The sequence below is a fragment of the Acipenser ruthenus genome, chromosome 20 (genome assembly GCF_902713425.1).
Source record: "Acipenser ruthenus chromosome 20, fAciRut3.2 maternal haplotype, whole genome shotgun sequence".
In the NCBI taxonomy this organism is placed as follows: Eukaryota; Metazoa; Chordata; class Actinopteri; order Acipenseriformes; family Acipenseridae; genus Acipenser; species Acipenser ruthenus.
Genome location: NC_081208.1, coordinates 25,825,574 through 25,853,519, shown reverse-complemented (window position 1 = coordinate 25,853,519; position 27,946 = coordinate 25,825,574). Strand labels below are relative to the sequence as shown.

The following is a 27,946-nucleotide window of genomic DNA, read 5'->3' as shown; positions in this document are numbered from 1 at the left end:
GTTGGTAATCACATGCGATGGGTAAGTGCATTAATTTGTTGCGTGTATTATATATATATGGGATTGATTTTATTCTTAATATGAGGACGGTAAAATGCTACTGATGTGTATCTGGGTAACGGATATCCGAGTGCGGACTGTATTTTTATGCTTGTTTTTACAGCTGATCTGCATCTCCTGTCTTTTAAAGAATATAGACGCCCTCTTAATTTCTTTCAGTCTTTGGGTAACAGCAGAGGGTTGTACATTGAGGTTTCTTTGCCAGGTTATAACTGAATTAGTATCAGAAGAGAAAATTCAGACCATCTGTGTGGACTGTCCCTTCATGACCCCTGTGAACAGAATACGCAGTTCTACATTTGTATGCCCTGGTAAAATGTTCTTTAGTGATCTTTATGGTTCAATTCTTCCTACTTCAAAATGTGTTTATATGGGAAATACAATGTGGCATTGCTAGGCACTGCATTAGTTATGTTTCTTCTATTATGTTTTTTTAAAGGGAACATTTACTCAAGTTGCTTATATTATAAGCTTGCAGTGTGCTCCAAAGTTGATGTTACAATGCTTGATAGCATCAACCAAATCAAGTTTGACACAGCGGTCTGTGTGCTGTTAAAAATGGCTGATTTCCAGCTGCCAAAATGTTTGGGTGGGGGTTGGTTTGTTCACTTCGGTGTGTGAATATACTTTTTCTAGGCTCCACATTTTGCCTTTTATTTTATGAATGTATTTCTAACAGTAGTAATATTAAGCAATAGTAACATTAAGCAATATTTAAATGGCTCCCGCAGGAGGTTGAAAATGTAATAGATGGATATATTGAAAAAGCTAGAGGCAATGTCCAGTCTGCTGCATTTTGACACTTACTGGAAACCCGCAGTTGTGTTTTATTGTTTTATGGACACTCCAGCACTTCAAAGTCCAGATTTTTACACAGTTCCCTATTGTTTTAAAAATATATTGACTTTGAACCAAGCCCAATTGAAACTTTTAAACTAAAGTCATGCACATGGTAAATAAAAGCAACACTGTATCAATGTTGGTTTGCAAAACATCTGTGTACTAAGCTGGCTACTTACCCAGTCTATCCATGCTGCTGTGTAAGCAATTGATAAATGATTCTGCAGAATACAACACTGGGACAATGATACATTTATTGAAAGACAATGAGGCATCACAAACAACAAAGGAAAGGTAACCAGTGATCAGTATTATTAAAACTTCTATAAATACAAAAATCCAGACATCAGCACTGTTTCAGAGAAAGAAAAGGTTCAGACTTGTACCGTTTAAATTCTCTACTAGGGAAACATTCCCACATTATACTGCAACTTTGGAAAATGTACATGAAAGCAACCCATTTGGCAAGTTGTTCCAAATACATTTTTTTGATTTTCTTTAAGGTTCACTTCATTGTTACATCCACGTCTCTACACCCTCAACAAAAATGCAAACAAGCACTGTGGAAATGTACAATTCTCTGCCATAGAAACGTGTGGAGCAGTGTCAGGGTCAGAATGTTTATAATAATAGAATTACAGGGAAGAGGCAGCACAATTAAAGTTTTTGTATGTAAACTTTTCAAAATTCTAAAAAAAGCTTTTAAATAACTATTTCTGAATCTTTACATGTTTTACACCAAACTGTAGGCTCGTCCATACAAAACTGGCTAAAAATTGATAGAATGAAGTATCATTGAACGAATGAATGCAAGAATGAAGTGTCTTTTATGAAAAAAAAGATCAGAGACTGTGTGCGAGTGTGTGCAGACATAATATACAGTTTTACATTTTAATGCCAAGGATAAACATGCTTTCATAGATAGATACATACCTGTATATTACATACAGTACACACTGTAGACACCTGTTGAACAACACCCCCTTGTGGTAGTGAATTGAATCACATTTTTTTCCCCCATATAGCTGCCCTATCCATAAGTTGGCAGCAGACACTATCGCAAGAACAAGGTCTTGGTTGGTTCCTCTGTCCACCATAGTACAAAAGCTAGTAAAGATGTCTTTGCTAGACCTTTGGTACTAGCATCTTAAATGCACCAATGTAAACTACTAGCCTGTACAGGGTTGAAAAAAAAATTAAAAATCAGGCAATAACAATGACCAGGTTTATAACAGGTTACGTTCATTATGTTCAGTACACAATGGGGCTGCTGCAACATCCTATAGGAGTGTTCAATGAACTACAAGCAGCTGGTGTGTGTGTGTGTGTGTGTGTGTGTGTGTGTGTATGTATATATTTAGTCCATCCTCAATAAAATGAACTGAATTGTGCTCATTCTGGATTATACAACAAAGCTGACTTAAGCATCCTTCATTCTTAATACATGTAATGCATTAGTGAACATTTACAGCCCTAGTTATAGCCAACAGGAAGACATTCATAAAGCCAAAGTGTCAGGAGAAAAAAAAACACCTATTAACATTGCAAAACATGAAATAAACAACTCTTAATTCAAGGGCTCCAACATACTAATAAGTTGTTTACTTCTAGTTCTGCAGCTCCAATGGCACTATAACTGTGTAATATTACTGCAAACCCTATCTTCCATTAATTTAGGTATAACAACAAAATAAAAACTGACTGGGTATTCATGTACAAAACTGATATATAATAATATTTTAAAAATACATACGGTTGGAGTAAATGGCTTTGAGAATTCCTGCCTTTGTTTTAATAGCAACATTACCCAGAAAGACGACTATAACTGCTCAACACAGGCAAAGAGTGCTGCTTCTGAAAGAAGTTGTTCTGTTTCATATTCAAAGCAATATAATTTAATTAAAAAAAAGATAATAAATATATTTAAAATGCTGATGATAAAAAAAACAGATGGTGTTTAAACAGTAAGCTACAATGAACATACCTAGAAAAATGGTTACTTTGATTCATGAAATGGATTTGGTACCAACGTCCGCAGTGCTCAGAGACGAAATGCAAGGCACCCTAGGTGAAGCAAGAAACGTTTCTGCATTAAAATAATTTCAATGATTAAGAATACGCAGACCAATAAATACATAGTCACTGCAACTAACATACTGCAGGTTCCTGCAGCCTTAACAGAATCAATATATACAAATACTCATTGTGTCCAAAGCACATACTGTATCACAGGGAAACAAAGGAAAACTGACTCATTTTCAACCAAACTACAGCAACTACTGCCACTAATAATCATTGTGTCCAAAGCACATACTGTATCAATGGGAAACGAGGAAAAACGACTCATTTTCAACCACACTCCAGCAACTACAGCCACTAGCACAAGTTACACTATCTATATTTTCTACAACATGGTTTTGGTGACAGTGAGTTGTTATAAATCTAAATTTTTTTTGCAGTTTGCAGATATGATTGACAGGGGAAAGAAAAAAACATAAAAAGAAAATTTAAAAAAAAAATCCTTCAAAACAACCTTAAAAATCCAAGTTAAAAGTGTAAAAACATTAGCAGAACCAATGTAAAGGCCATCATATAGTCATTATAAAACTATGTAAAGGCTGGTGGAACACTATTGTCACCATTTTGTAAAAACAAAAAAACCCACAAAGAAAACCACTTTCATAATGCCTCAATTAGGAGCATCATTTTATGTGCACTGGAAAGTACTGTAAAGTACTGTAGATTTTTAAAATATACCTAACTGCAGTATAGGCGACACCCTAAAGTAAATACAACCTAGAGTTTCAGTTTTTAAAATCCTCACTAACCAACAGTCCTTCATATTTAGAAATTCATTAAAAAAAAAGTAACACAAAATTAAGGAAATTAAGTACTGCGATATGGTCCCTTCAGGGCATTTTCACTGCAACTACAAAATCTCTCCTCATTTTCTGTGTCACTACAGCAGCTTCTGTAGAATGTGTATTACTTAATTAAAAACATGTTTAGGCAACTCTGCATGGGCCTAACACTGTCCTGTAGTGGCTGTCGACCTTGACAGATCACAGTATCCAGGCAACAATACATTAACACCTTATCTCCCATGAATTTAGGTATAACACATACTTCTGGATATGTTCAAAACCAATATATAATAACATAAACATATAAGGTTAGACATCTTTCTTGATAGCATGAGTTGTAAAACAGACTCAGCAAAGGCACATAGCAAGCAGTGTTTAAGGGAAACAAATGCCATGCAACTTCAGAAGAAACACACATTTAATTTTGTTTGACCGTAATGGAAACTTGTGGTTCTTGGCAGGTAATTGAGTGGCTTAGTTCTAGCTTCTGACACGAGAGTGAACTATGGAGTGAGATGCTGAAGGCAGTTGTTAACCCTTAGGCCTCGAGACGCTGGATCTCTGAACGGGGTTCCACTTCCCCTCGTGACTCTGTCCGGGCGCGCGTGTATTCGCTGGTCTGCACTGTGCTCGGTCGCTGGTCACTTTGCCGCCATTTCTTCACAGCCAGGAATGTGTTGAAAGCATAGACTGTAGTAACCAGGAAACCAAATACCTAGCGAGAACGGGAGACACAGGCGTTATTACAGTTAGACACCACGGTTTAAATGTACTGAAGAGGGTGAACTAGACAAGGATAAGAGGGGATTACAACAATAAACTGAAATTCAGAAAATCTGGGCCTCAACCAACAACCATATCCAACAGAAACCTACAGCACTACATAACCCCCCCACACACACACACAGTCCATGACCTCAGCCACGAGGAATGCTTTAGAAGCCCTTTGACTTAAAGCAAACTGGAACCCCTAACTGTTTCATTTGTATTTCCTGTTGAGAACACATGCATGAGAAGACACGACTCAGCAGAACTGTTGGCAATGCAAAATAAAGAACATTAATGAAGCTGTATTTAGGGTTTGATAAAGTGCTGAGTCACAGTAATTCACAGCAAGGTTGTTTTTTCCTCCCTTTTCTAATCAACGTCACACATGAATCTCCTAAAGATTAACATTGGGCTCAATATATACTGGAAGAAGTGGCATTGCAAGTTTTGAATGTTACATTGGACAAAAAAAAGTTTGTTCCCCAAAAGAAGAAAATGACCGTATTTGTGACTCTCCAATCCAATCTTGCAGCTTGTACACTGCAGTACAGCTGTACATTCACAAGAGGGCAGAATATACACTTGCTAAAAGGAATGCTTAGTATCCCAGATTGTAGTATGTACGTCACTTTGAAGTGATTTTATTTATAAAGATTAGTTGTATGAAAAGATGCGCAGCATGTTGTATTTAGTAGTGTTGTAACAAATACCCTTCCATATCTGAGGACTGTTCAGATGTTGCACTGGCTCATAACATTTCCTCCTGGTGCAAAAATAAAGCCATCTGACAAGCAGTGATGAATCAATCAGTAAGAGACTTGACAGTTGTTTCTTTTAGGCTATGTACACACACACTGCAGTTGGCTCGACAACAGTACTTACAAATGGCACTCGCTGCGGTTGTTTGTTGTACACACACACCTTTCATTACTGCAGTGAGTGACTCCCTGTTTAAACAAACCACTGAACTTGGGCCATCATTACATGCTGAAAGTGAGGTTTTGTGTGGCATGGAGGCTGTGTTTTTGTTTATGCTTTTGGAAGAAAGTACTGTACGTAGTCGATTGACAGCTTGTCAAGCACAGCTATGCTCTTTTCTGCAAAACCAGCGGAGACGCCACTTCGTTTTTTGTGCACTGCTACAGTGGGCGACTATCTGCAGTACCATGACGGTAGATCGAAACATGTGGGCTACTTCCGACCAGAAGGCTGGTGGGAACGACTTGAGTGGTTTCCAAATGACTGGATAAAAAATGCATACGTGTCTAAGGAGTCGTATATGCGTCTTTGTCATTTACTGATACATTTCCTGGAGTGCCAAAACACACAGATGAGGCGTTTGGTATCCCTGGAAAAACGAGTTCCACGGTCGCACTGTGGCGTTTGGGGAGACGAATTGTCCCATATTGTTTTATTTAAAGTTGCAAAACCTTGCAATTTTTTTTATTTTTTTTTACAACAAAATATTGTAACGATGTGGGTTCCAAGCGGGAGGTTAGTTCGGTGGCGACGGTGAAATAGTGATACAGACCACGTTTGACAGGCACTTAAAAGTACAGTTTATTGCTCTTTTATGAACCCCGAAAAACTATTATTTAAAACAAAAAACAAAAAAATCGGAACAGCGGCACTGTTTGCCCTAATGTAATCCAACCGGGCTTGGTCATTGGTCAACAAAGGTTTCCCCTAATTAGCATGCTAGCCCCGCCAATCCCCAACTAACTATACTCCCAGCCAATCCCAGCTGCACACAGTCGGCACACACGCACCAATCATACCTTACTACTATACTACAGAATACAAGGCATCCAACTATGTGTTTATCCCCCCCCCAGCTACAATATTATACAACTGTTCTTTGATTACATAAAAAAGTAAATGCACTGTTTACCATTGTTATGAATTTACTATTCATCAATATTACATATTCAACTTTGCTCATCAGGCAGCTACGTTTATCACACAGAAATGTCTGATAAACAATGCACAGAAATCCACTGAGCACCAGCTGCGGTTGTGTTAGTGTGGTTGTAATACACACACACACACACAGTTAGTGCGCATTAACTAACCAAAGTGAATTAATAACCGCACTTGACACTTGCTCTGAAGAGGAGAGAGTCTTACCACTGCAGCGATCTCAGCACCTGTCCGGTGGTTCAGAGCTGCCAGTATTATCGAGGCCAGGAAGAAGAAGGTGGTACTGACTCCAGTGTTCACCAGATCCTACGGATACAAGTGACAGCATTTAACTCCTATTATCAAATCTTCTTCTAAAGGAATGTGTCTATGCAGAGGTAAAAATTCCATAAAATTCCATTTTTCATTTCTCCTTTCGTTTATCAACCAGGTTAAGATGCAGAATCTTTTCCATTAAAATAATGTCTCCTTCTAGATTTGAGAGAGATGAAGTGAACCACATAACATGGTTGTGTGAGAGAGACAATAACGAACAAGTGATCATGCTCCAAGATACATTCATATCCAGGGGTGTTTTTGGGGTGTTATGGGGTGCTGAAGGGAACCTGTGCTGGTGCTTGCTTTATCCCCCACCATTATGAAGCTGTATACTTAACAGGTTCCTCTGTATAGGAGAGCACTGTAGTTATAGGAAACACATGGCATTCTGTAATTTCACTACAAATGTACTTAACATGATGAATGTTTACAGCTCAGGTTTGCTGTGTATATCCTTATACAAATTTACCATGGTATATTTGCATGACCAATTTACAGTTTCCAATTATACTCTTTTTTCTGTTTGTTTCTTTTTTTACAATGTTGTCACTTTGCTGTTCTATACTTTTAATATGATATTCCACAGTAAACTTGTATAAGACATCGCAAAAGAGAGCTAGAATGTAATAATACTGCTGTAGCTTTCAGTCTTTAACCAAAATAAACACTTTATGGATCAACTTGTGGTCTCCAGCTGTAAGCAGTGATGAATTAATGACAGCACTCTACCCTAACTGGAGTCTAACAAGCAATACGCAATAAGGCATGACTATCATGTGATTGCAGTCATAAGTCATAGCTCATGCCTCACATGACATCTCACCCTCTCACAGCTATTACTATGAAATATATTCTTTCTAAACTAATATAATTACAATACTGTATGTTATAGAAAGTACACTCTAATGAAACAGTTTCCATAAGCATTCTATGGTTCCTTAAGGCTTTCCCTGGAACACTTGTTTAGGTAAAAGACCCATTGTTGTCCACATAGAACAAAGGGGTCTCAACAATGGAGATGAATCCACATTTACCTTAAAAAAAAATCACTGACGTTAATGAGGTCCAGTAAATTAAAAAAAGGAGTCTTTGTTATTAATCTGTAACTGCATACCCTATTCTGCAGTTGCATTACAAACAAAACATTTCAGCATCTGCTAATACTTTACACGAATAGCCACAGAGCACTTGAAAAAAAATCAAAACAGCCTAGTATTTACATAACCAAATTGCCATTATTTCTCATCTGAACGGAATTCTTCTGGCAAAGTTTTGCAAAAAAATAAATAAATAAATAAAAAGAAATAAATATTTAGTGATATAAACACTTTGCACGTGATTCCTTGCTTCTAATATGAACAGCACAGTACAGTATTATTTTAAAGGACTTCTGATATTTAGCACAGGCAGTAAAAAAAAAAAGATGAATTTGCATGTGGTGCTTGCTAAACAGTTAATTAGCATCTTGTTAATTGTTCGCGGGAGAGTGCCTAAACAACACTGATACATACTTATTACAGTGTAAATGAAACAATGGCACAAACACCATGTGATCCAGATGCAGTGCAGCCCCTCAGAAATTCACATCTGTTAGAGCTTGTTAGGAGAGAGAGGAAATAATTCCCTAAAATAACCTTTATTCTCAGCATATTTACTACATAATGAATATACCCCCATATACAAACAACCTTGTCTTTTTTGCTTTTAATGTAAGCAAAAAGCTGTTTATTGGCTTTATGGTGTATTAATTACTAGATAATATAACAGAGCAAGGCGTTCCCATTTAGAGGAAGTGCTGAACTTGATTATTCTGTAGTATAACCTCAAATTCCAAACCATCGTTGCGGATCAAGTCCATACTGCACTTGTTCCCTGATGGCAATTTCCAAGGTAACGAACACATCAACTGTGCAAAAACTGTGCGTCAATGTTTTTCAGGAGCAGGACTGAGACATCAAGCACCTTCCGTGGCAGATCTCAATCCAACACATTTGTCATCAAGATTGCCTACCTCTCTGCACCAATCCAGCACCTTGAGGAATCTTTGCCACATCATGTCAAGGTTGTGATCAGGGAAATCGTGGCCCAAACCATTACTAGGTGCAAGTAGCCTGGCAGTGCATATGTAACTCCCTTTTTTGAAACATTAGCTAAGAATATAGGATTTTATTTTAGGTTGAATGGGGATTTAAAAATTTAAATAGAAACAATTAAATAGAATTCCCATAGAAGTCCCAACCTGATACAGTATGTTTACTGATTAAAGTCTGCATTGGATGTTTCATATTTTCCTTTTATTGTTAAATAACATTTATTTTCACATGTCCCATAAACTGGAATATTTCATTTAAACACAAATTAATAAGGGAAAGTGGAATTCTAGCACGGTGTCCTGGACGGTACAGTTTTCAACTTGACATGGGGCTTTTCAAGAAAATATATTTTAAAATGACTTACAACTGGCACAAAAGATCCAATATCCGTATTGCATGTAAACTCTTCCCCCTCAGTTGTGCAAAACCTTCCAACTGGGAATTACCAAAATTATACACAGGTTTACCAAGCTGGTCCCAGACCATACCAAATCCTGGTGTGTACGAATGAATGGTTCAATAACAATACATAAGTGCTCTGAGTTGCGTCAACTATTCAATGTGGGCAGTCGTGATGTGGAGGCAGTCTTTGTCCTTCATCCAGCTGACTGAATCCAAAGACATAAACACAATAATCAAGAAGTCTTAAAATGAGCTGCCTCGACACAGCATTCCATCCCAGACCAAATGCAAAGCTATACTTAGCTCCCTGGGCCAGCTAATGGCAGCCTAGCCAAGCAGCAGCAATATCTGTCTGATCAGGAACTAGGAGCCAGTGTTATCTACACTTCAGACCAAACACAGGCTAAAAATGAGATCATTTAAATGAACCATGTGAACTTCATTTTAAACATGCTCTACAGACAGGAAAAGGAAAATAAAAGTGTTTACTCTGTGCCCTTCACAGAACAGTTTATGAAAGGAAAAAAGAAAAGATTGCAATTGTAAATTAAGACAGTAATTGTTCGAACACAATAAACACGTGTAGTTTGAACCCAGGGGTCATTAGTAGTTGTAGTTTTTTGTAACTAGTTGCTTAATTTATAGTATTGTGATAATATTAGAAAATAATAGTAAATCAGAGTCCCAAAACTGGCTTGTGTTGCTAAGCGCTGTCACCTTAATGGTATTTCTGCAAAATGGATTAACATTCCTAAAAAGGAGAAATAAAATAAAAAAACATAATTTATCATAGTGAGACAAGGATTTCCCCTTGAAAAAAAAACTTTGTGAGATATGACTAGGGAAGATTGGCAATGAGATGGGAACAGCACAGCAATTTCCTGATTAAATAAAGAATGCATATAGTGCATATAGCAAAGAATGCAGTAGTGGTTAAGGCTCTGGACTCAATCCCAGGTGGGGGGCACTGCTGCTGTACCCTTGAGCAAGGTACTTTACCTAGATTGCTCCAGTGAAAACCCAACTGTATAAATGGGTAATTGTATGTAAAAATAGTGTGCAAAAAATAATGTAATTGTATGTGAAAAAAATCATGTGATATCTTGTAACAATTGTAAGTCGCCCTGGCCAAGGATGTCTGCTAAGAAATAAATAATAATAACAATAATATATCTTACTGTAAGGCTCCAGTTGATCTGGAGTACTTTAGTGTGTAGGTTGAGACTGAAGACCAGCAGTAACACTCCAGTGATGACAAAGGCACTACAGCTGACAAACTCAAAGAAGTACAGCCCTCCACAAGGAGAGCACTCCATGATGGTCTCTATGCAAATGAAGGCAATCAGTGCCAAAACCTGTAGGAAGAAGAAGATGAAGTACATTAGCCTTCATGCAACTTAATGTTTTAGATATAAAACTACATGGTTGATTAATTCCAGTTTATCTGCATCCTGATACTAAAATGACAAGGAACCACCAAACTGGGCAACCAGGCTCCTGCTAAATCTGCTTTGGAATACTCACATTTAATATTGTTTAGTTCCGATCCCTTAGTTACAAAACTCCATTCCAGCTTTACCTCTGAAACTGTCTGTTTCTAACAACAGCAACACCCCCCCCCCCCCCCCCCAAAAAAAAATAATAATTTGACATGCCATTCTTGTTTGATTCTGGATTGAAAAAACTTAAAACAATGACAGAAGACGCTGGCAGCTCAAAAGTGCAATGATTCATTATTTCGGCAAAGTAAATTAAGCTCCATATGGAAGACAGGGATCAGCAAGTAACTGAAAACCCAGTGTCTTTGTTGTGTGCTATTAAAGTTCTTATTCTTGCAGTTTTCATTCACCATTTTGCACAGAATATCAAAATAAAATGCAAAAGCATTTCAACCAAATTGGTCTAGGCAAGCCTGACAGTTTTGGAGGGGGAGCTGTGTTATGTTTCCCCCACCCCCCAAGCAGAAATCTGATCTTAGTTAAAGAAAAAAAAAAGGTTGGCAGTGATAACACTTGAATCAAATCCTGGCGATATAATTAAAAAAATCTGGGACCCAATAGTATTGCAGAGAAAACAGCCCTTCACCTCAGATCTGGATAGGGGGCAAAGGGAATTTAATTGTACAGTAACTGAATAAATTAACCTTCAAACTGGGATAGAGTTCAGATTATTCTGCCAAGTCAGTATATTGTATGTTCTCCAGGTTGGGCTTTGAGACTTCAAGCACTTAAACAACCAATATGCTATTTGTTCCAACACTAAACATCTCCCACCCTTAACACATTTTAGAAAGCTGACCCCACCACTAAAACGGCTGTCTATAAAGAATATCATCCCAAGTCTGTAATGCATGGTGAACACTGGAGAACCGAACCAACAAAAGAAAGAGCTGCAGAGAGTGAAAGCCGTGTTCCAAAGCTCTGCTGTTAAAACAATGAGCGGCATGATGATGAAATCACTATAAAGCATCTCCGTTTAGGAAGGATTGTTGATAGTCAATGCATTTTGATACCGCTGCAAATTTAAAACCATCCTTCACAAACATGACAGCCGGAGTGCCACGTTGAGGCATCATGGGGAGACACTGAACTGACAGACACTGTCACCAGAGCTGGCAAGCAATCACAAGACATACGAATCCCCCCCCCGTCTTGTTTAAATTACATGCTACCACAGCTCTGACACTGAATTAGCACACATACCTCTCAATACCTGGCTCATTGTCCTGTCAGGCAGATGGCATATTAACCATTTTTTCTTTATGGTTGGTATAAAATAATACATTTTGATTAATAATTAAAGTGCATTGGTCTGGACCTCCTTAGTGAAATATTTTATTTTTAGTAAATGACAGAAATGTCTAAATCTAGATTTTAATTGAATAAACAGGAAATATATAATAAAACAAAATACATATGCTACTATTCCTATACAAGTTACCGACTCAAATATTTAATGTGGTCGTTCCGAGACCCCCTGACACATTTCCATAACCTCCCAGGGGGAGTTTCAGAGCCACTGCTCTCGATATTATGTACCCCGGAAATCTTGAAACACATGCAAAAATACATCAATGCTATAAAATTCACAATCAGCTTTTCATTCTATTTTTATGACACTAAAATTGCTTTATCCAGTTCAGAAAAATGGGGGAAACTTTCCACTTGCTTTAAAAAAAAAAAACATTTTAAAAGAAGTTTTAAAGTAGTTAAGACTGGACAAGCAAGACTGTTTTCTTGTTTTGTTGTTGGATACATTCATTCTAGTGTTCCACACTAGCTTCCTTTTGTGTGTGCATTTACAGTATAGAAATGGCCATACAGTGTTGAAGCAAAATGAAATTAGCCAAGCAATAAAGATGTTCAAGTCTGTTCTGCAATGCAAATTCAATTTGCTAGATGACATCAAAGGGGCTTTTTAGATTATTTAAGACTATTTAAAGCTCAGCTAAGGGCATTCCCCATAGCAACATCACCTGGAAATGCAAATGTATCTCTTTTAACTGAGACCTGTAGCTCCAGGCAAGCGATATAATGCCAATTCTGGTGGCTCACGTTACCACTGTATCACACTAATAACCCACTAGGATTAACACAATTAGGGCTGCAGTAAGTTGTTGAATCAAAGAGATTTAAGGGTTTATGTTACAATAAAAAGCTGGATAAGAAAACAGTGGCACTCTGGCCCTTTATCTGGGACCTGGGTTCAAATCCAGTACAAACTTGGCACTCTATGGTTTTTGCCTAACCTAGAGGAATGAGGTGATATTTAGAAGCAAAAGCAACATTTTTACTGCATAGAACTATTAACTGCTAGTTTTATTAATCTCCAAAAATATCCTCTTGTATTTTCACTGCTTTAAAATAGTGCCTATGGAGCCTATATTTGAAGAATGAGCTACTGTAGTTTAGCATGCACTGCTGTTGACTTCATATTGTGCAATAGCAGTTTTAGATTTTTTTTTTCTCTGGAGATTCTTCTTTTTGGATTGAGGTCTGGAAAATCAGTTTTCGCTCTGTAAGAGAGAGGCTGGAAGCTCAGGCATGGGTAGTGATAGTGCTAACTGATTGAATGCATCCCCAGTTAATTACACAGCTCATCCACTTTGATTTGGCTGCATCACAGTGCTCATGTGCAGAGCAACATATTCAAATATCAAAAGCTACTTATCTGGACCAATAGTTGTGGGTCGGGAAGTTTATTCTATACAGGGTGATTAGAAAGTAAGTTTACCACATCTATGCACCATGCATTGATGTAGTAAACTTTAAATTATATATAAATTTTTTTTTTTTATATATATATATATATATATATATATATATATATATATTTATATATATATACACACACACACTGAACAATATATTAAGACATTTATCACACAGGGTTTATGAATACACAGTGTACTGTATATAAAACCTAATAAAAAGACTTTAATCTTTTTTGAAGATGAACCGAAACTGCAGTATGGTAAATTGTCTGTGAGACCCATTCTGTAGTATACAACACTCAACTATAAAGTGCCTTTTGTTGATCCCACTTCTATCCATCTCCTCTGGGTCTGTGTACTTTAAAAGAGCCGACTGCCCTCCCCACTGAGCTGGAAATGAAGGGACCCTGCTGAACAGCACAGGACAGACAAGATCAGCACAGTAAACTGTAGCTGCCTTTTATTTGAACTATGTATTTGCTGTATTAGAATGCTTTCCAGATGTGAAGTGCTGTATTAAATACTGCAGTTGTAAATCTCAGCCCAACAGTTTTTCCCCTGTACAATGTAAAGGTGATCCTTTTTAGGGTTCTCGTTCAAAATGTGGACCCTTACACACTGATCAGTCACACTGTCTGTCTATCTGCCACACTCCATAACTACCTTTTCATCATTTATACTGTCCTTTCATCCTTTTTTCCTATAGCCAGTATGCCTAGCATATGTGTTTAATCCAATAAACTGTTGCTCTTTTTCACATTCTGAACTGTACTATAGAGTTCATAATGTCAACTATAGAAGAATGTACAGTAGCTGACAAACTAATGATGAGTAAACTGTTTGGCTTACTTAACACTGCAGGTTTAAAATATGAGCAGTAGTTTTGCCAGCTTGATTACTTCTGGTTTCCAAACAAATCACATAACACAGGAACTTTCCAACTCTGCTGGCCCCATTATCTTCATACTGTCATCACCGTGTCCCACTGGTTGAAGCATCATGTTTTTCTTTAGAATCCCTAACTAACAATTCCAATTCAATACTGGAGCTACAGAACTCAGATCCACTCAGAATGGTTGCAAACATCATGATAGCATAAGCAAAAATAAATAAATAAAAATTGCATTTGAAGGTATTTACTCTGTAAAGATGCAAACCAATCTGCACTATGCAAAGGGTCATGGGGTTGAGTGTGGGGTCCTTATGTAGTTTGATCACCAGGTCTGAGGTCCATTGAATAAAGGACTCTCAAGAATCAATGACTTATGTATAACCTAGGGGCATGCAACTTGATGTTCACATAGTGTTTCAATTCATTGTGCTAGCTTTTCAATGGGCCATTTCCACATGAGAAACCTTTATAATTAAATAAAATAAGGGAGACTTTCTATTTCCACTGTCCACAAGCACAAAGCTGATTTCAGCCATGAAATAAACCACAGGCTCAAGTCAGCTCAATATGGCCACTGACACTGGTAATTCATGATGCCAGTATTCATTGATACTGCTAATGTACGATGCCAGTATTCATTGATACTGCTAATGTACGATGCCACGTTTTGCAACATCTAAGGAGACAAATTGGTGCTAGTACACTTAACCTAAAGACATTTAAATACATGTTGCAATGAACTGAAAAATTAAGAATTCATAGAAAATACACACGCACAAAATGGAGTGCCTGGTATAATAGGCTGTGTAGCAGCTACTGAGAGAGATGTTTCTGGGGCTCACCAATGATTAAGCTTGCACAAGCACAGCAGCCAAGTTTCCAACATCAGGCAATTTAAGCCTGATTCGTGTTGTTTCTAGACTAGCAGAACTTGAGGTATGAGTCACATCAGCCAGGAGAAAGTAACTGCCTCTCATCACTCGCTGTCCATCAGAGACACCAGGGAGAACAGGTGTGTTGCTCACAGGGAGAGGAGAAAGGGTGAACATGTTTGTAATTGGATGAGCAACAATTACAGGTCACAGATGCCCAAGTCCCCATCCATTCCCCAGTGTAAGAGCTGCCTGTAATTCAACACCAGGAAACACACTCCCTCCTTCTTAGCCATCTGCTCTAAAGTGAAAGAACAGTCTGGGAATCCCCTGGATCTCCCGTATATTTAGTCAATTATACTCTATAACAAATGCAAAAGGCCTTATTCAAAGGGGCACTGCATTGGTATATTAAGTACTACTTTGCTGTTACACATTGTCATTTTTTGTTTCTAGTCTGAGCTGATTCAGACCCATCTCCTAATAAGTGCCTCATTTTCCATTCCAAACCCACTGTCATAAGTCAATAGCTGATCTATTTAATGTTTTTTGTACCTTAACCTTACCATAAATCTCATGGTCCACTTACCAATGCTAAAATCCAATATGATAAGTGTAAACAATTGGCTGAGCGCCACCCACGGGCAGGGTGGGTTAGGTCGGCCAGGGTGTCCTCAGCTCACCTCGCACCGGCAACCCCTGTAGTCTGACCGGGCGCCTGCGGGCTTGCCTGTAAGCTGCCCAGAGCTGCGTTGTCCTCCGACGCTGTAGCTCTTGGGTGGCTGCATGGTGAGTCTGCAGTATGAAAAAAAGCCTTTGTCTTCGCCCTCCCGAGTCAGCGCTGGGGTGGTAGCGGTGAGCTGAGCCTAAAAATAATTGGCCATTCTAAATTGGGGAGAAAATAATAAAAAATAATTGACAACAACTAAATTATATATAAAAAAAAGACGTTTCTCTCATAATTCAAAGAAGATATATTTAATTATTTTCATTTTTTGCTTAATGCACTAAAAACAGCTAAGAAGGCGAGAAAAAAATTACATATTTTTTTTAGGCCAGAAGCAGAAATGCAATCTCTGTAATCATTAATCTAGACCTCAGCATTCACCAGGTACCTGTAGCCATGACACCGGAGAGCAGCTCTGAAGCATTCTCGGCTTCAGGCTGTGCAGAGGCAAAGAATTGGGCTCTGTCAGTCTCCCTGCTGGGAGTGCTGAGCAACAAAAGGATTACCTTTTCCACCAGCTCTGCATGAGTGCACACACACACACACACACACACACACACACACACACACACACACACACACACACAGAGGTAACTTGTTCAACTAATTCAGACACTTTAGCTATGACATTTTAAAACTGCATGCCTTCATCCCAGTTATAGTGCCTGCATCTACCCACATCACACACCATAGTTCACTAATCTGATTTTCCCTTTAAAAATCAGAAGGACTGAAAGTCAACCAGGATCACCTGAAAGTCAACCAGGATCAAATTCTTCACAAAGAAAAAATCTGGGACTGCTTTGTCTGTGTGAAAAAGCACCTGCTGCACAAACGTTCCTTAGTAAATTGAAAGAAACAAGTGGAAAAGGAATTCATGATTCATTTTAACCTTTTAGGCCATTGACAGTTCTCATCATACAGGACTTCTACAGCACACTGTACTGAACTGTAATACAAGACACATTTCATTAAGCAAGTTGAAAGAAACAGATTGGATACATCAAGCAACACATAATTCTTATAATGCCACAAAACAGATTGTACAGAACAATACAACATTTTAAAATAGGTTGCAAGTGAGGAAGTTATGTACAGTCACAGAGCAACAATTTCCATCAGTTAATGGAGATACTGCACTGTAGAGACCAGCTTTAAATTCCCAACTGGAGCTCAAATACACCCCTATGAGAAAAGCAACTGCCACCAAGCAGTAAAAGCAGATGCTGTTTGAGTTAGAAGGGCTTAAAAAAAAACAGAAAGTAAACATGTCATATCGCTGCATGCCAGAAGGAAATGAAAAGTTACACAGTACAAAAATAACTTCATAAGTTGGGTTGGGAAAACAAAAAAATGAATCAAAATACACACACAACTGAAGGTCAGATTGTAAGTGTCACGTGAACAAGCCAGAGTTTACACCCCCAAATGTAACACATCAGATGCACTGGAGAGCTCAGCTACCTGGTTTTGGCCCTGACCTTGTACACGCAGCGAGGTTAAAGAAACGCACATAAGAAACAGCCACTGAGGGCTAGGATGGGAATGACTGCAGTCATGGGTACAGGCTGTAATAGGGATCATTATGAACCAGGAGAGGAATGTCAACTAAATGATTAGAAGGAACCACAAAATGTTATGGAAAAGCAAACAGGAATAACATTTTTTTGAAATAGTTTAGCAATGTCCCGAGTCAGATTCTAACCGTGACCATCACAGGTTGCAAGGAAAAAACAGTAAATTAACCCACTATAGCGCCAACCCCCCTTACCCTGGTCATTCAATTTGCTCCAATCAAATTTACAAATACAATACAAATAAACAATAGAGTCACATATTTTGAAACATCTGAGATATGAGTTTGACCTGGGTGCATCTATAGCCCGATTCGCATTTGAAGGTATGTATGGAATTATATATCACTCAAGGGACGAAATGGTTATTCTAGCCCGATTACAAATCATTCCATTTTGAATTTACCGACTTAATGAAAACTAATCCACGTCTGGGAGGTTGCTAGACGTCCTCTGCTTTTGACCAACTCTGAGGACACCTGATTTTTAGTCCCATGTGAATCATGCTTATGCAAAATGTGTGTCTGGCTCCTGTTTTTTACTACTAGTTTCTATGTTGTTAAATTCTGAGATCCCCCACACACTAAATGTGTTGTTCATGAACTAAATCCTCATGACAGGTGAGCAGAGACTAAACCACATACAGAGTCTCTTCATGCAAGTCACTGAGCTACACCACAACTGTGCTTACATTAAGGGAGTGAAGCACAGAACAGCTGCTGATTGCAAAACTGGAAAAGTGTACACTCGCCTGGCTAGGCACCCAATCTGCTTTATTATAAATAACCAGAGGAGTTCATAGAAGAGTTCAACCTCAGAGAAGTGCCAACTGACCTAGATTACCTTAACAAAAGGAACTTTAAATCCTGCCTATGAATCTTTTACAGGCTACCTGTCACATGCCTTGGCTGAATTTTCTTTTCATTTTTTCTTTTTCTATTTTTGCACTCTTTCTGATGCATTCCATATGAAACTACCAGAGATGAAATTATTTTAATTTGATCAGTTAAGACTTGCAAGGTTACCTTGGAAACCCCAGCTAGACAGTACACACAACTAGGCCCAGATCTGAACATTGCACCTAATATTACTTTATATAGAAAGAAAGAGTCTTAGTGAACTGAACTGAACTATCTGTCCCCTCCAGCACATACAAGGAGGGAATACCTATTTACCTTGCTTGCCAAGTTCAGGCATCCTAGAGATACACAAGTTTCTACAGCTCTGGCAATTTGACTTTCCACAAGTAAACGTCAAATCCAGACGTGTTAAAATGTCAACCTCCAAATAAAAAATGCCACATTACCCTGATGTATTAAGCCACCCTGGACATTGACTCCACCAACTCCACCAACTCCACCAATGTGTAGTGCTAAGTGACTTGGACAGCCGAAGACAAACTCAACTTAAAACCATCAACCACAGGGCAGATTTGAACCCAGGTGTACAAAAATCATTAACTCTGTAACTGTAATGTTTTAGATTTAGACATGCATTAATGGCAGTGGACATCCAAGCCCATCCATCCTACATTCTGATAAAAACTTTATAGAGATGAAAAGAAAAAGCAAAAAAAACCCAATATTTTCAGCAGCCACTTCCTGTTTACATTGAAGGAACAATGTGGGCTTTATTGTTTGGTTAAAATAACTATCCATGACTCAGTTGCTGTCACCAGAGTGGTCAGCAGGTCCCTGTGTGGAACATGCCCACGGCTTTCTTTTAGAGGTCACACTATGAAACTGTGCTCTCATCACCCATAACTGACAACAAGGGTACGTGACTTTGATCATGATTGGTACAGCCATGGCTGTCAATGTAACTGCTGTTTGTTTCAACCTTGAGCTATGCTGTCCAAAGAATAATTTCTTCAGTCTCAATTGGAAAGTGGTGAATATTTAAAATGATTATCACTGAACTTCAGCCTAGTTAGCAGTTCTGTTTTTTGTACCCTTTTTGGTGTGGCACACAGAGAATCTTATATATACTCCTAATAAAACCTTCGAAACCTCACACTAAAATTCAACTTCCATTTGAATTACAGTTAATAATAGTTAAAAAAAAACAAGCCTTATTGTTCAATGCAAATTATAATTCCATACTGTAACAGCTAGTAAAGATGCATTTGCACATGTAACCTCTTGAACCAAAATATTACAGTACCACTTCACTAAATTACTTATTTTGTTTCAGAGTTTAGATTGCAGTCTACTGCTTGAATATTTGCCTCAAAACAGATAATATTCATGTGAGGAGATGTATATGGAGGTTACAGAAAAACCTGACATGGATGCTTCCCAAAGAGTTTTTTTTTTGCTTGTTTTTCTTCGTTTCCTCTCCTAGACATCTGTTCTTGGGTATCCCACCCCAAACCTGCATCCAAACAGCTTTTTACAATTTCTTTGTCTGTATAGGAAACCTCAGAATGACAGTTACACAGCTTATCTGGGTTCATAGTAAGCAAGCAGTCTGCTTTTGAAAGTGTGTGGTATAAATGTACTTAAAATAAACATATTAAAAGGAAGCCATAGCAAGTAGTATACAGTTAGAAATACTTTCCTCATTAATAACCTGACTAGAAAAAAAAAAAAAAAAAAAAATATATATATATATATATTATATATATATATATATATATATATATATATATATATATAGTAAAAAACAATTTGCTTACATAAAACCCTTATTTGGCTAGAACAACTCCTGATAAAGTGTTAGGGGCTTTCCTGTCAACAAACCATCAAGATTCAAACCGGATTTACAAACGGTTGCTGTTGACAGATTGAGTCTTAACCTAACAAATAACTGGGCATTTATATTTTCCACTTTTAAGTTTTAAAATGTTCTTGGAGGTATCAACGCTAAACCTTTGAATCTCGCAGAACACCTTCAAAATCTATATTAACCCTGTAGATTCTTATAACAGCCTCTGGCACCTGTATCCCTTCCAACAACAGAAGTGTGTTGATTCTTTATTAATCATTACATGAGGCATAGCTCATTATCATTTTCAGACATTCGGTCATAAGCTACACAGAACAATGGGCCAAATTGGGTTAAAAGAGCATTAGGATTGGACTGTTCCTGTTATGCAAATATATGCAAACTAGGGGATAGTGGTCTTTTTCAAATACATTTCCTCATCCTTCTAGACACTAATCCCTTCAGTGACTGAACGACAAGGCCTCAAACTGCCAAAATACAAATGCAAACCAGAGCAGGCACTCCCTATTATTTTACAGCAACTGTTGCATTCCTCAGATTTCCACTTTTCCTTCTCCGGCCAACAGGAAATGATGAGTGAATTTAAGATTTAATCTATTAAACAGAAGAAAAAATAATCCCCCACTCCGGAGAACTAAGCCACTGCTAGAACACAGGGCAGAATATGCAGAGCTGCATTACAAGGCAGACTTTCATTGAAATAATTATTTTATAAAACTTGCAATGTGGTACCGATACAAACTCTTTAATTAATATTGTTGTTGTGTTTTCTAGCGGTATGCCACTGTCTGCTATTTCTTAGGACAACTGCAGCGTATCCTCATTTCAACTAATTGAATGATGAAGTTTACACTGAAGATCATCATATTGTTTATTTTCTTAAACTTCGTTTCTTTCAGATCATGTAATGATTGAGTGTTTGAAGCTGTGGGTGACCTATGCAAACAAACAGAGGAACCTTCAGAAATAGCTGCCAGTGGGCCCTTGACCCTATCTTATAAGGTTGCTGGCTGACCCTGCATCATACGGCCAATGAACATTTATATTAGAAGGAGTATAAACCTTACTGGAGTAGCAGCAACTTCCGCATTTCTTTGTCTTTTTATTGATTTGATATTAAAGCTTTCACTCACCAGGCTAACCTCATGAGACACACTGTCAATCACACCACGAACCACATCTACACAGTCTTGATTAAAGCATAAGCTTGTGAATTTGTCATTACATTAATAGTACAGTGAGCTGATCTGAATTTGCGAAACACAGCAGGGTCCAAAATCAATACCAAGACAAAAATCTCTGAGGAAGATTAACCGACTGGTATTATTACAATAGATCTGGTCATCTAGAAAATGCTCCAAGAAAAGGGGTCTTGATAAAATGTGCCAAGGTGTAAATTACGTGAAACGCTCCCAGAAACCAACGTTTAGTTTGTAAACAAACTTGGAGTGTATCTGCAATGCAAACACATTAAAAAAATAATAATAATTATATATATATACACATATGTAAATAAAATTATTTATTTTGAATCTCCCTCACTACCCAGCAGACCTCATCCAGTTGATAGGATCTTTTGTGATGCATTGTGCATAACCTTGCAATGTACAGTACAGTGCTGCCCCTCCTTCACTCAGAAGTCAGCAGATTAAACCGATATTCGCCAATGCTGTTTATCAGGGTCAGTCCGACAGGAGACAGGACTGCATGGTACTGGGGCTGCAGAAAACAACTGGGCTCCTTGAAAGCAGTTTCCTTTACATACACGTAGGTGAGGGTGGGGGGGTGAAGTTCCTCTCAAGTTGACTAGTTTTACTGGAACTAAAAGAATTTGAGTTTATCAGCAACTTAATGCTCATACATATGTCAATAGCAGAAAGAAAATGCAAACATTGGAAGTTAAGTTTAAACGTCAAGGTGAATGCTGACTAAGTGCTGTTGTGTTTTATGCCCAGCCCTGCATGTTTGTTAGAGTTGTGTCAGCCCTTCTCTTGTACTGTAACTGAAAGCAGTTTAGTAAAAACAGAGCCGGTTTATCTATGCTCCAAAAATTCAAATTTCTCTGTGTAAATACTGGTGCCCTTCTCTAAAATCTGTTACCCTGCCACAGTCTTCTTTGTCCTTTAAACAAAAAAGCACAGACAATGGGTCTGTCATCATGCATAATCTTTCAGGTCAGGACATACTGTACTGCTAAAAAATAAATAAATAAATATCTGGGTATAGCCACAAAGCAACTAATTGCATCAACTTTATTCCACTGTATTTACTGGGAATTGTTGGCTGGTTATTATAAAGCGTGACAGTTTCTTCATGTAAAAGCACTGATTGAGTTTTTACAAAGAACCACCACTTTACAATGAGTTCCCCATGTTCAAACTCAGTTTTAAAACTGATGTCACCAACAAGGCGTCTTCTCCTAGTAAATGAATGGCACAGCAAGTCCACGCGATGCATTAGAAAGACAAGTTAGTCAGAATTCCAAAATAGGCTAGATGGCTCGTAAGGGGGCTGGAAACTCATTGCTGGGATCTTTAAACTTCCCCCAACTTGTTTCCAACCTTATCACAAACACCTTTCCCTTTACATATTCCTGCAGTGTATCTTGTACAATACAATGCTTCAGTCTCGTTGCCACGTGATCAATCAGATTCTACCTTCACCTAGTGATGTGACCTAGAAGTGTGATGGTCTGTGAATAACTGAGCTTTCACCTCGATGTCTGAAGTCCGTCAGACAATCAGTAATGCATTGGATAAAAGGTCAATATGAAACATGATAGTCTTACGCCTGTGAACTATTCCGTGCAGCTGTCATGGAAACAAAAAGCCTGAGAGCCTCCAATGTGGTTTGTCGTATTAAGCAAGAATTTTGACTTTTAATCAGCAGACATAAAAAAAGAAAAGCCATGAAAATCAAAGGAGTGTTCAAAAGGAATTTGAGATCCTCTGCCAAATTTCATGAACTTTACCACACAGCTCTCTAGTCCTGTCCAATTCATGACTGGTAAGAGTATTGTTTCTGGGTATTGTGAGGCTGGCTACAGTAACTGCAGTCCCAGACTATGAGCTGTCACACTGTACGGCAGAATGGCCTTTAGCTTGACCTTTGAATTACAAAACAATCAATCTATTGAGTCGGTTTTCATTCAAAGTTTTGCTTTTTTCCCCCTCTGAATGCTATACTGATAGTATGCCACAGCGGAAAATAACATGTTCCAGGCTTGCACATATGAACAGTTTGTATATAAACATATGAATGTAAGCCCATTTAATACTGTACAATTCCTTACAGGTCTTAAGAGATGGCCATGTCATAATAATAAAATATATAAGAATTACGCCTCATATAGTCTCAAGAAACGTTTCCTGTATGTAAAACAAGTTTGTACAATGCCCTAATTCAACAACATTCTTGTCTGCTGTTAGCGAATAGCACTGAACTGTCCCCCCCTCCCCTTTTTTTTTTTTATCTGTTCAAGAAGATTATGCAACCTAAATGAAAATTCTGATCCAACACTTTCACAGGAGAAGCATGGAGAATGATGCTGGGATCAAATATGTTCATCCTGTATTAGCTGAAGTGACTTTTTTCACTATGCTCGATTCCATTCCAGTGCATTTCACCAAAGAACAGCTCTATCCTCAATGCTGGTCCTCATCTTTAAAGGTCACCTGTGCTTTGCAGTAAGAACGGATATTCTTCTTGGTGTGCATGCTGGCAATGGCCGCACAGGTTTGCACGTACAGGTAAGCAAAGCTTTTACAGGCATAGTTGGAGCGCATTGCTCGTTTGGACCAACATGGGGGAAGAGTTAAGGAAGCTTGTTAGTAGAATAAACAAACAATGACCAAGGAAGGTGTGCAGTCCAAAAGTACTGAAGCTAATGAAGTGTAGAAAATTGTTTGCAAGTGTAGAAATGAAGGAGCTGTTCTGACAAAACACGTTTATGGAAACACTGCATTACTGAATACTACAGTGCCCTGATCTAACGCTGAACACTCCAGTTTTACCATGTCTTCCTAAGTGTAAAGGTTCCTCCGAGGGTCCATCACACTGCTCACCTCCAGGCTTGTGGCTAAAACACCTGCCATACTTGCATTAATGTAGTCTATTCATACAGGGCTTCCATGAACTCATGTTGCACTGTGTTGCAGATTAGATAACCCAGTAACTGTCCAATGGCCAGGTACTGTATCCAACTGTATGTCACCATGAAGACTCTGAGTGCTCTCTGCAGCACATATTGGGTTCCATAAATAATATACAGAACCACACACAGCTGTGTATACTGGGTTCTAATAAAGTTCAATAATTAGATGCTTCATATTTTGTAGCTCAGTTTTCTGAGTGTAAAGAAACAGTCCAATTAGGTGCTCAAAGGGTGGTCATAAACATCAAGTCCTTGGCGAATCTGTTTGTATGATTTTCATAACCGAGTATGAGGCAGAGTAGCTAAAAACAATAATAACTGAAACGCATGCGTGTCTAACGTGGCAGGTATGCTTGTTTGCTGGTTGTGTGCGTATGCTACTTGAATACCCCCTATACCGTCTATTCGTTTCATTTTTATACAGTAGTCAACTATTATGTGCTAGAAAGGAGACATTCTCTCCACGTGCAGGAGTTAAATGGAACTAATAGCGACAGTATATGCCTGAAATAATTTGCATTTTAACATGACAGCATTTGCTATCTGCTTCCGTATCCACTTATTTCACAACAGTATAAAGTGATTAAAATACAAACGTATAGCCTGTGTGTATTTTGAATTGGACTGATCGTAATCGTATTTCCCCGAGTAAAAAGAAATACATATAACCGCACTATGTAAAATAAACTAGTGTTTAATAATGCAAACGTAAAGCTTTTACTATAGATTTCAAAAACGTTCAGTATTTATGTACTTTACACTCTGTTTATACTTTATATTTTGTTGTGCGATCTTAAAATGTGTTTATAATCGGTTCCATAATATTTGTGTTTACTTCCAAAACATCTTTGTTTTACAATGTAGCAACGAGTATAACTTGAACGTAAAATGATAAACAATTATATCAGTGGTGAAGAGGAATTAAACACTCGAGCATATGGCTGCATGCATGTGTGAATGCACTTACCACTTGTATGATTTTTAAGATGCCAAAGTTTGACTTCAGGTAGTCCGTGTCCCACCTCATCCCGCCCAGCCCATGTCTTTGAATGACTGGCTCGGTAGTCGGCTGATATGGACTACTAGCTCCCGAAATCATTGAAGTATTGGAGGCCTCGCCATCAAACCCTTCCCCATCCTCGTTATCCCGCATGGTTTCCTTGCCAAAAGTGTTCAAACAACAGTTTTACAAATGATTAAACTTCGAAGCTGTTTAGGTTTTGAAACATGCAACAGCCGCTGTTGTAAATCCCCTCGGAACCTACTACCGCACCGTGAAAACAAAGGTGTGCGGTATACTATATGTCCTTGTTCACTGTATCAGCACATCCAAAGCGTTTGAATCGTGGTGGAGTACGGTAATCCCTTGAGAAAAGTGTTTTTTTTTCTTCTTCTTCTTTCTATTATAATTAGTAAAGGTCGTTTTTTTTGTTTGTTTATTCAAGCATCTCAATCTGCGTTATTGTAAATAATGCGCAGTGTAACGAAACAAACATGTGCAATACTTGTAGATTCGATCAAATTCAACATATGCCGCAACATACAAACCCTTCCAGCGAGTTAAGCCGTGCAAAAATAAACACTTGTGTTACCCAAAAACGAGCCCCATTGCTTCCCCTTCTGCCACTCTAAAAAACGACGGAAAATTCCGTTTTCCTTTTTGTTTTTCTGCTTTCCAGCACGTTGTTTTCCTGCAGTCCACAGCGCGTCTCTCTTTCGTTCTCAAAGTGTGCAGATGCAAATTGTAATGTTGCTATTGCAAATGCGAGCTTGTCTATCATCAAACTGCGATTTTTATTCTCCACGAAAAACGTCCTCATACAATTTACAACCCACAAATTCAGAAATAACTTAAATAAGTCCTAGGATTACCAGAGAGTTTAGTGCGGCGGTACCTTAAATAGCCTGTTCTTTTGGCATGTAGAACAAGATGTTTACTAGGAGCATAGCGGGTGGAAAAGAGACTGCTATTCCACACGCCTCCTCCTCTCAGGCAGCCATTCCACATCACAGACTATATTCCCTCTCTGAGTCTGTGACGTAATACACAGGTGTGCACTTACGAGGAAACCTCCAATCTCCCTAATCATCCGAAATATATTTACTAAGAAATGAGTACCTTTGTTACAAATGCATGCAAATAAAGTAACTTGTGTTAATTGTGACTGTTTTGATTACACTTTACAAAGCCTTGAAATGGTGACACTGTATTTCATTAAAAAGGGACAAGGGTTAAGATCTTAGGAAAATGATATGACTTTGCTCTAACGAATTGGTACAATTGATACCTTGTTTATAGTTTATGAAGTGGATGTTACAAAGTGTCACACGATATAATACATGTATCTAATTCGCTGGACGTTTTGAGAGATGAGCAGGTGCAGTTTTAATTTAACAAAAAAATAAATTTAAAAAGTTATCACGGATCCATTTTTTGTAATGTACTTCTGATGACATATTTTATTATGATAAAGGTATGTGTTCTTTAAATAGTATAAAACGTATAAAATAAGAGTAAAACCCCTTAAGCTTTGTAAAAATTTTAATACCATTGTGAAATAAGACAATGGGACTTCTCTCACACATGGGAAGTTTACCAAATTGAAAGCAGGTAAGTCTCTATTTCAAACAGCCGCTTATGATGAATCGGTCAGTTATGACACCTTGATTAACTGGTTCTCCCTGTTACCCCTACATGAAGATAATGCTGATCAGAACCTACTGTAAAACGAATACGTTAACCTGGGTTATATGTTGGTTTCTTTTCCTAAATTAAATTTAACCAGGGCTTTCAAAACAGGGCATTGTGCTATGACCAGGACACGAGTTGAAGAGGCTTATCCAAGTACTTATTCACTTCAGAGAACCGAGACAGTGTTCTCTACCCAGGCCACCAAGTACACCTGCTTCTCCCCAAAGGGCTCAGGGCACAGTAAAAAGCAATGTACTGCCAGCAGAACAACACTGGATTTGCCGGGATAGCAATTCTGCAACACTCCTTTTACCAGATGAGTATTTTAACTACAGCTTACCCATTAGCGGAGGTCTATTGTAAAATATTTACTAAATGGGGTACACAGTATATCCATTTGTTGTTATTATTATTATTATTATTATTATTATTATTATTATTATTATTATTATTATTATTATTATTATTAGGCGTAAAAGGAGGTTCAAGTAAGACATCACGGTCAAGGCAAGCCACCCCCTTGTGTAACAGATTCAGGTCAAATTGTGAAATTTTGCCTCAGTAATCCCGCTCCAAGTCCCCAACATTATTCTTCACAGAAAATAAATAAACCCGATATTAAGGCTTGTTGTTGAAAATGCTTTTGGTGTGCAAGTATCATTGCGCTCTAAAATACATTTTAAAAAGATCCTTTGTTAAAATAAGTTCTAAATACAAAATATATATTTTTAAATCAAACCAAACAAATAATGTTCAAAAGAATGTGACCTAAAACCAAGCTGCTCCCTACCCATCTTTCATAATACTAACTATTGTTATTGAATTCTTTAC

The 27,946-nt window shown here is 38.0% G+C and overlaps 1 protein-coding gene across 2 annotated transcripts; it reads right to left on the bottom strand.

Annotated features, from left to right (window-relative positions):
* Nucleotides 1-1,137: 1,137 nt before the first annotated feature.
* LOC117425780 (CKLF-like MARVEL transmembrane domain-containing protein 4) lies at nt 1,138-26,453 on the bottom strand. Of its 2 annotated transcripts, none has more exons than XM_058993759.1 (5): nt 26,296-26,453; nt 25,391-25,582; nt 10,444-10,620; nt 6,660-6,758; nt 1,138-4,479 (listed from the first exon to the last, which is right to left on the bottom strand). In XM_058993759.1, exons 2-5 carry the CDS (start codon nt 25,574-25,576, stop codon nt 4,303-4,305), a joined length of 639 nt encoding a protein of 212 aa, XP_058849742.1. In that variant the 5' UTR covers nt 25,577-25,582; nt 26,296-26,453; the 3' UTR covers nt 1,138-4,302. The 2 variants fall into 2 exon arrangements, with proteins under 2 accessions (XP_058849742.1, XP_058849743.1); XM_058993760.1 differs by having other exon boundaries at nt 26,319-26,453.
* Nucleotides 26,454-27,946: the final 1,493 nt, after the last annotated feature.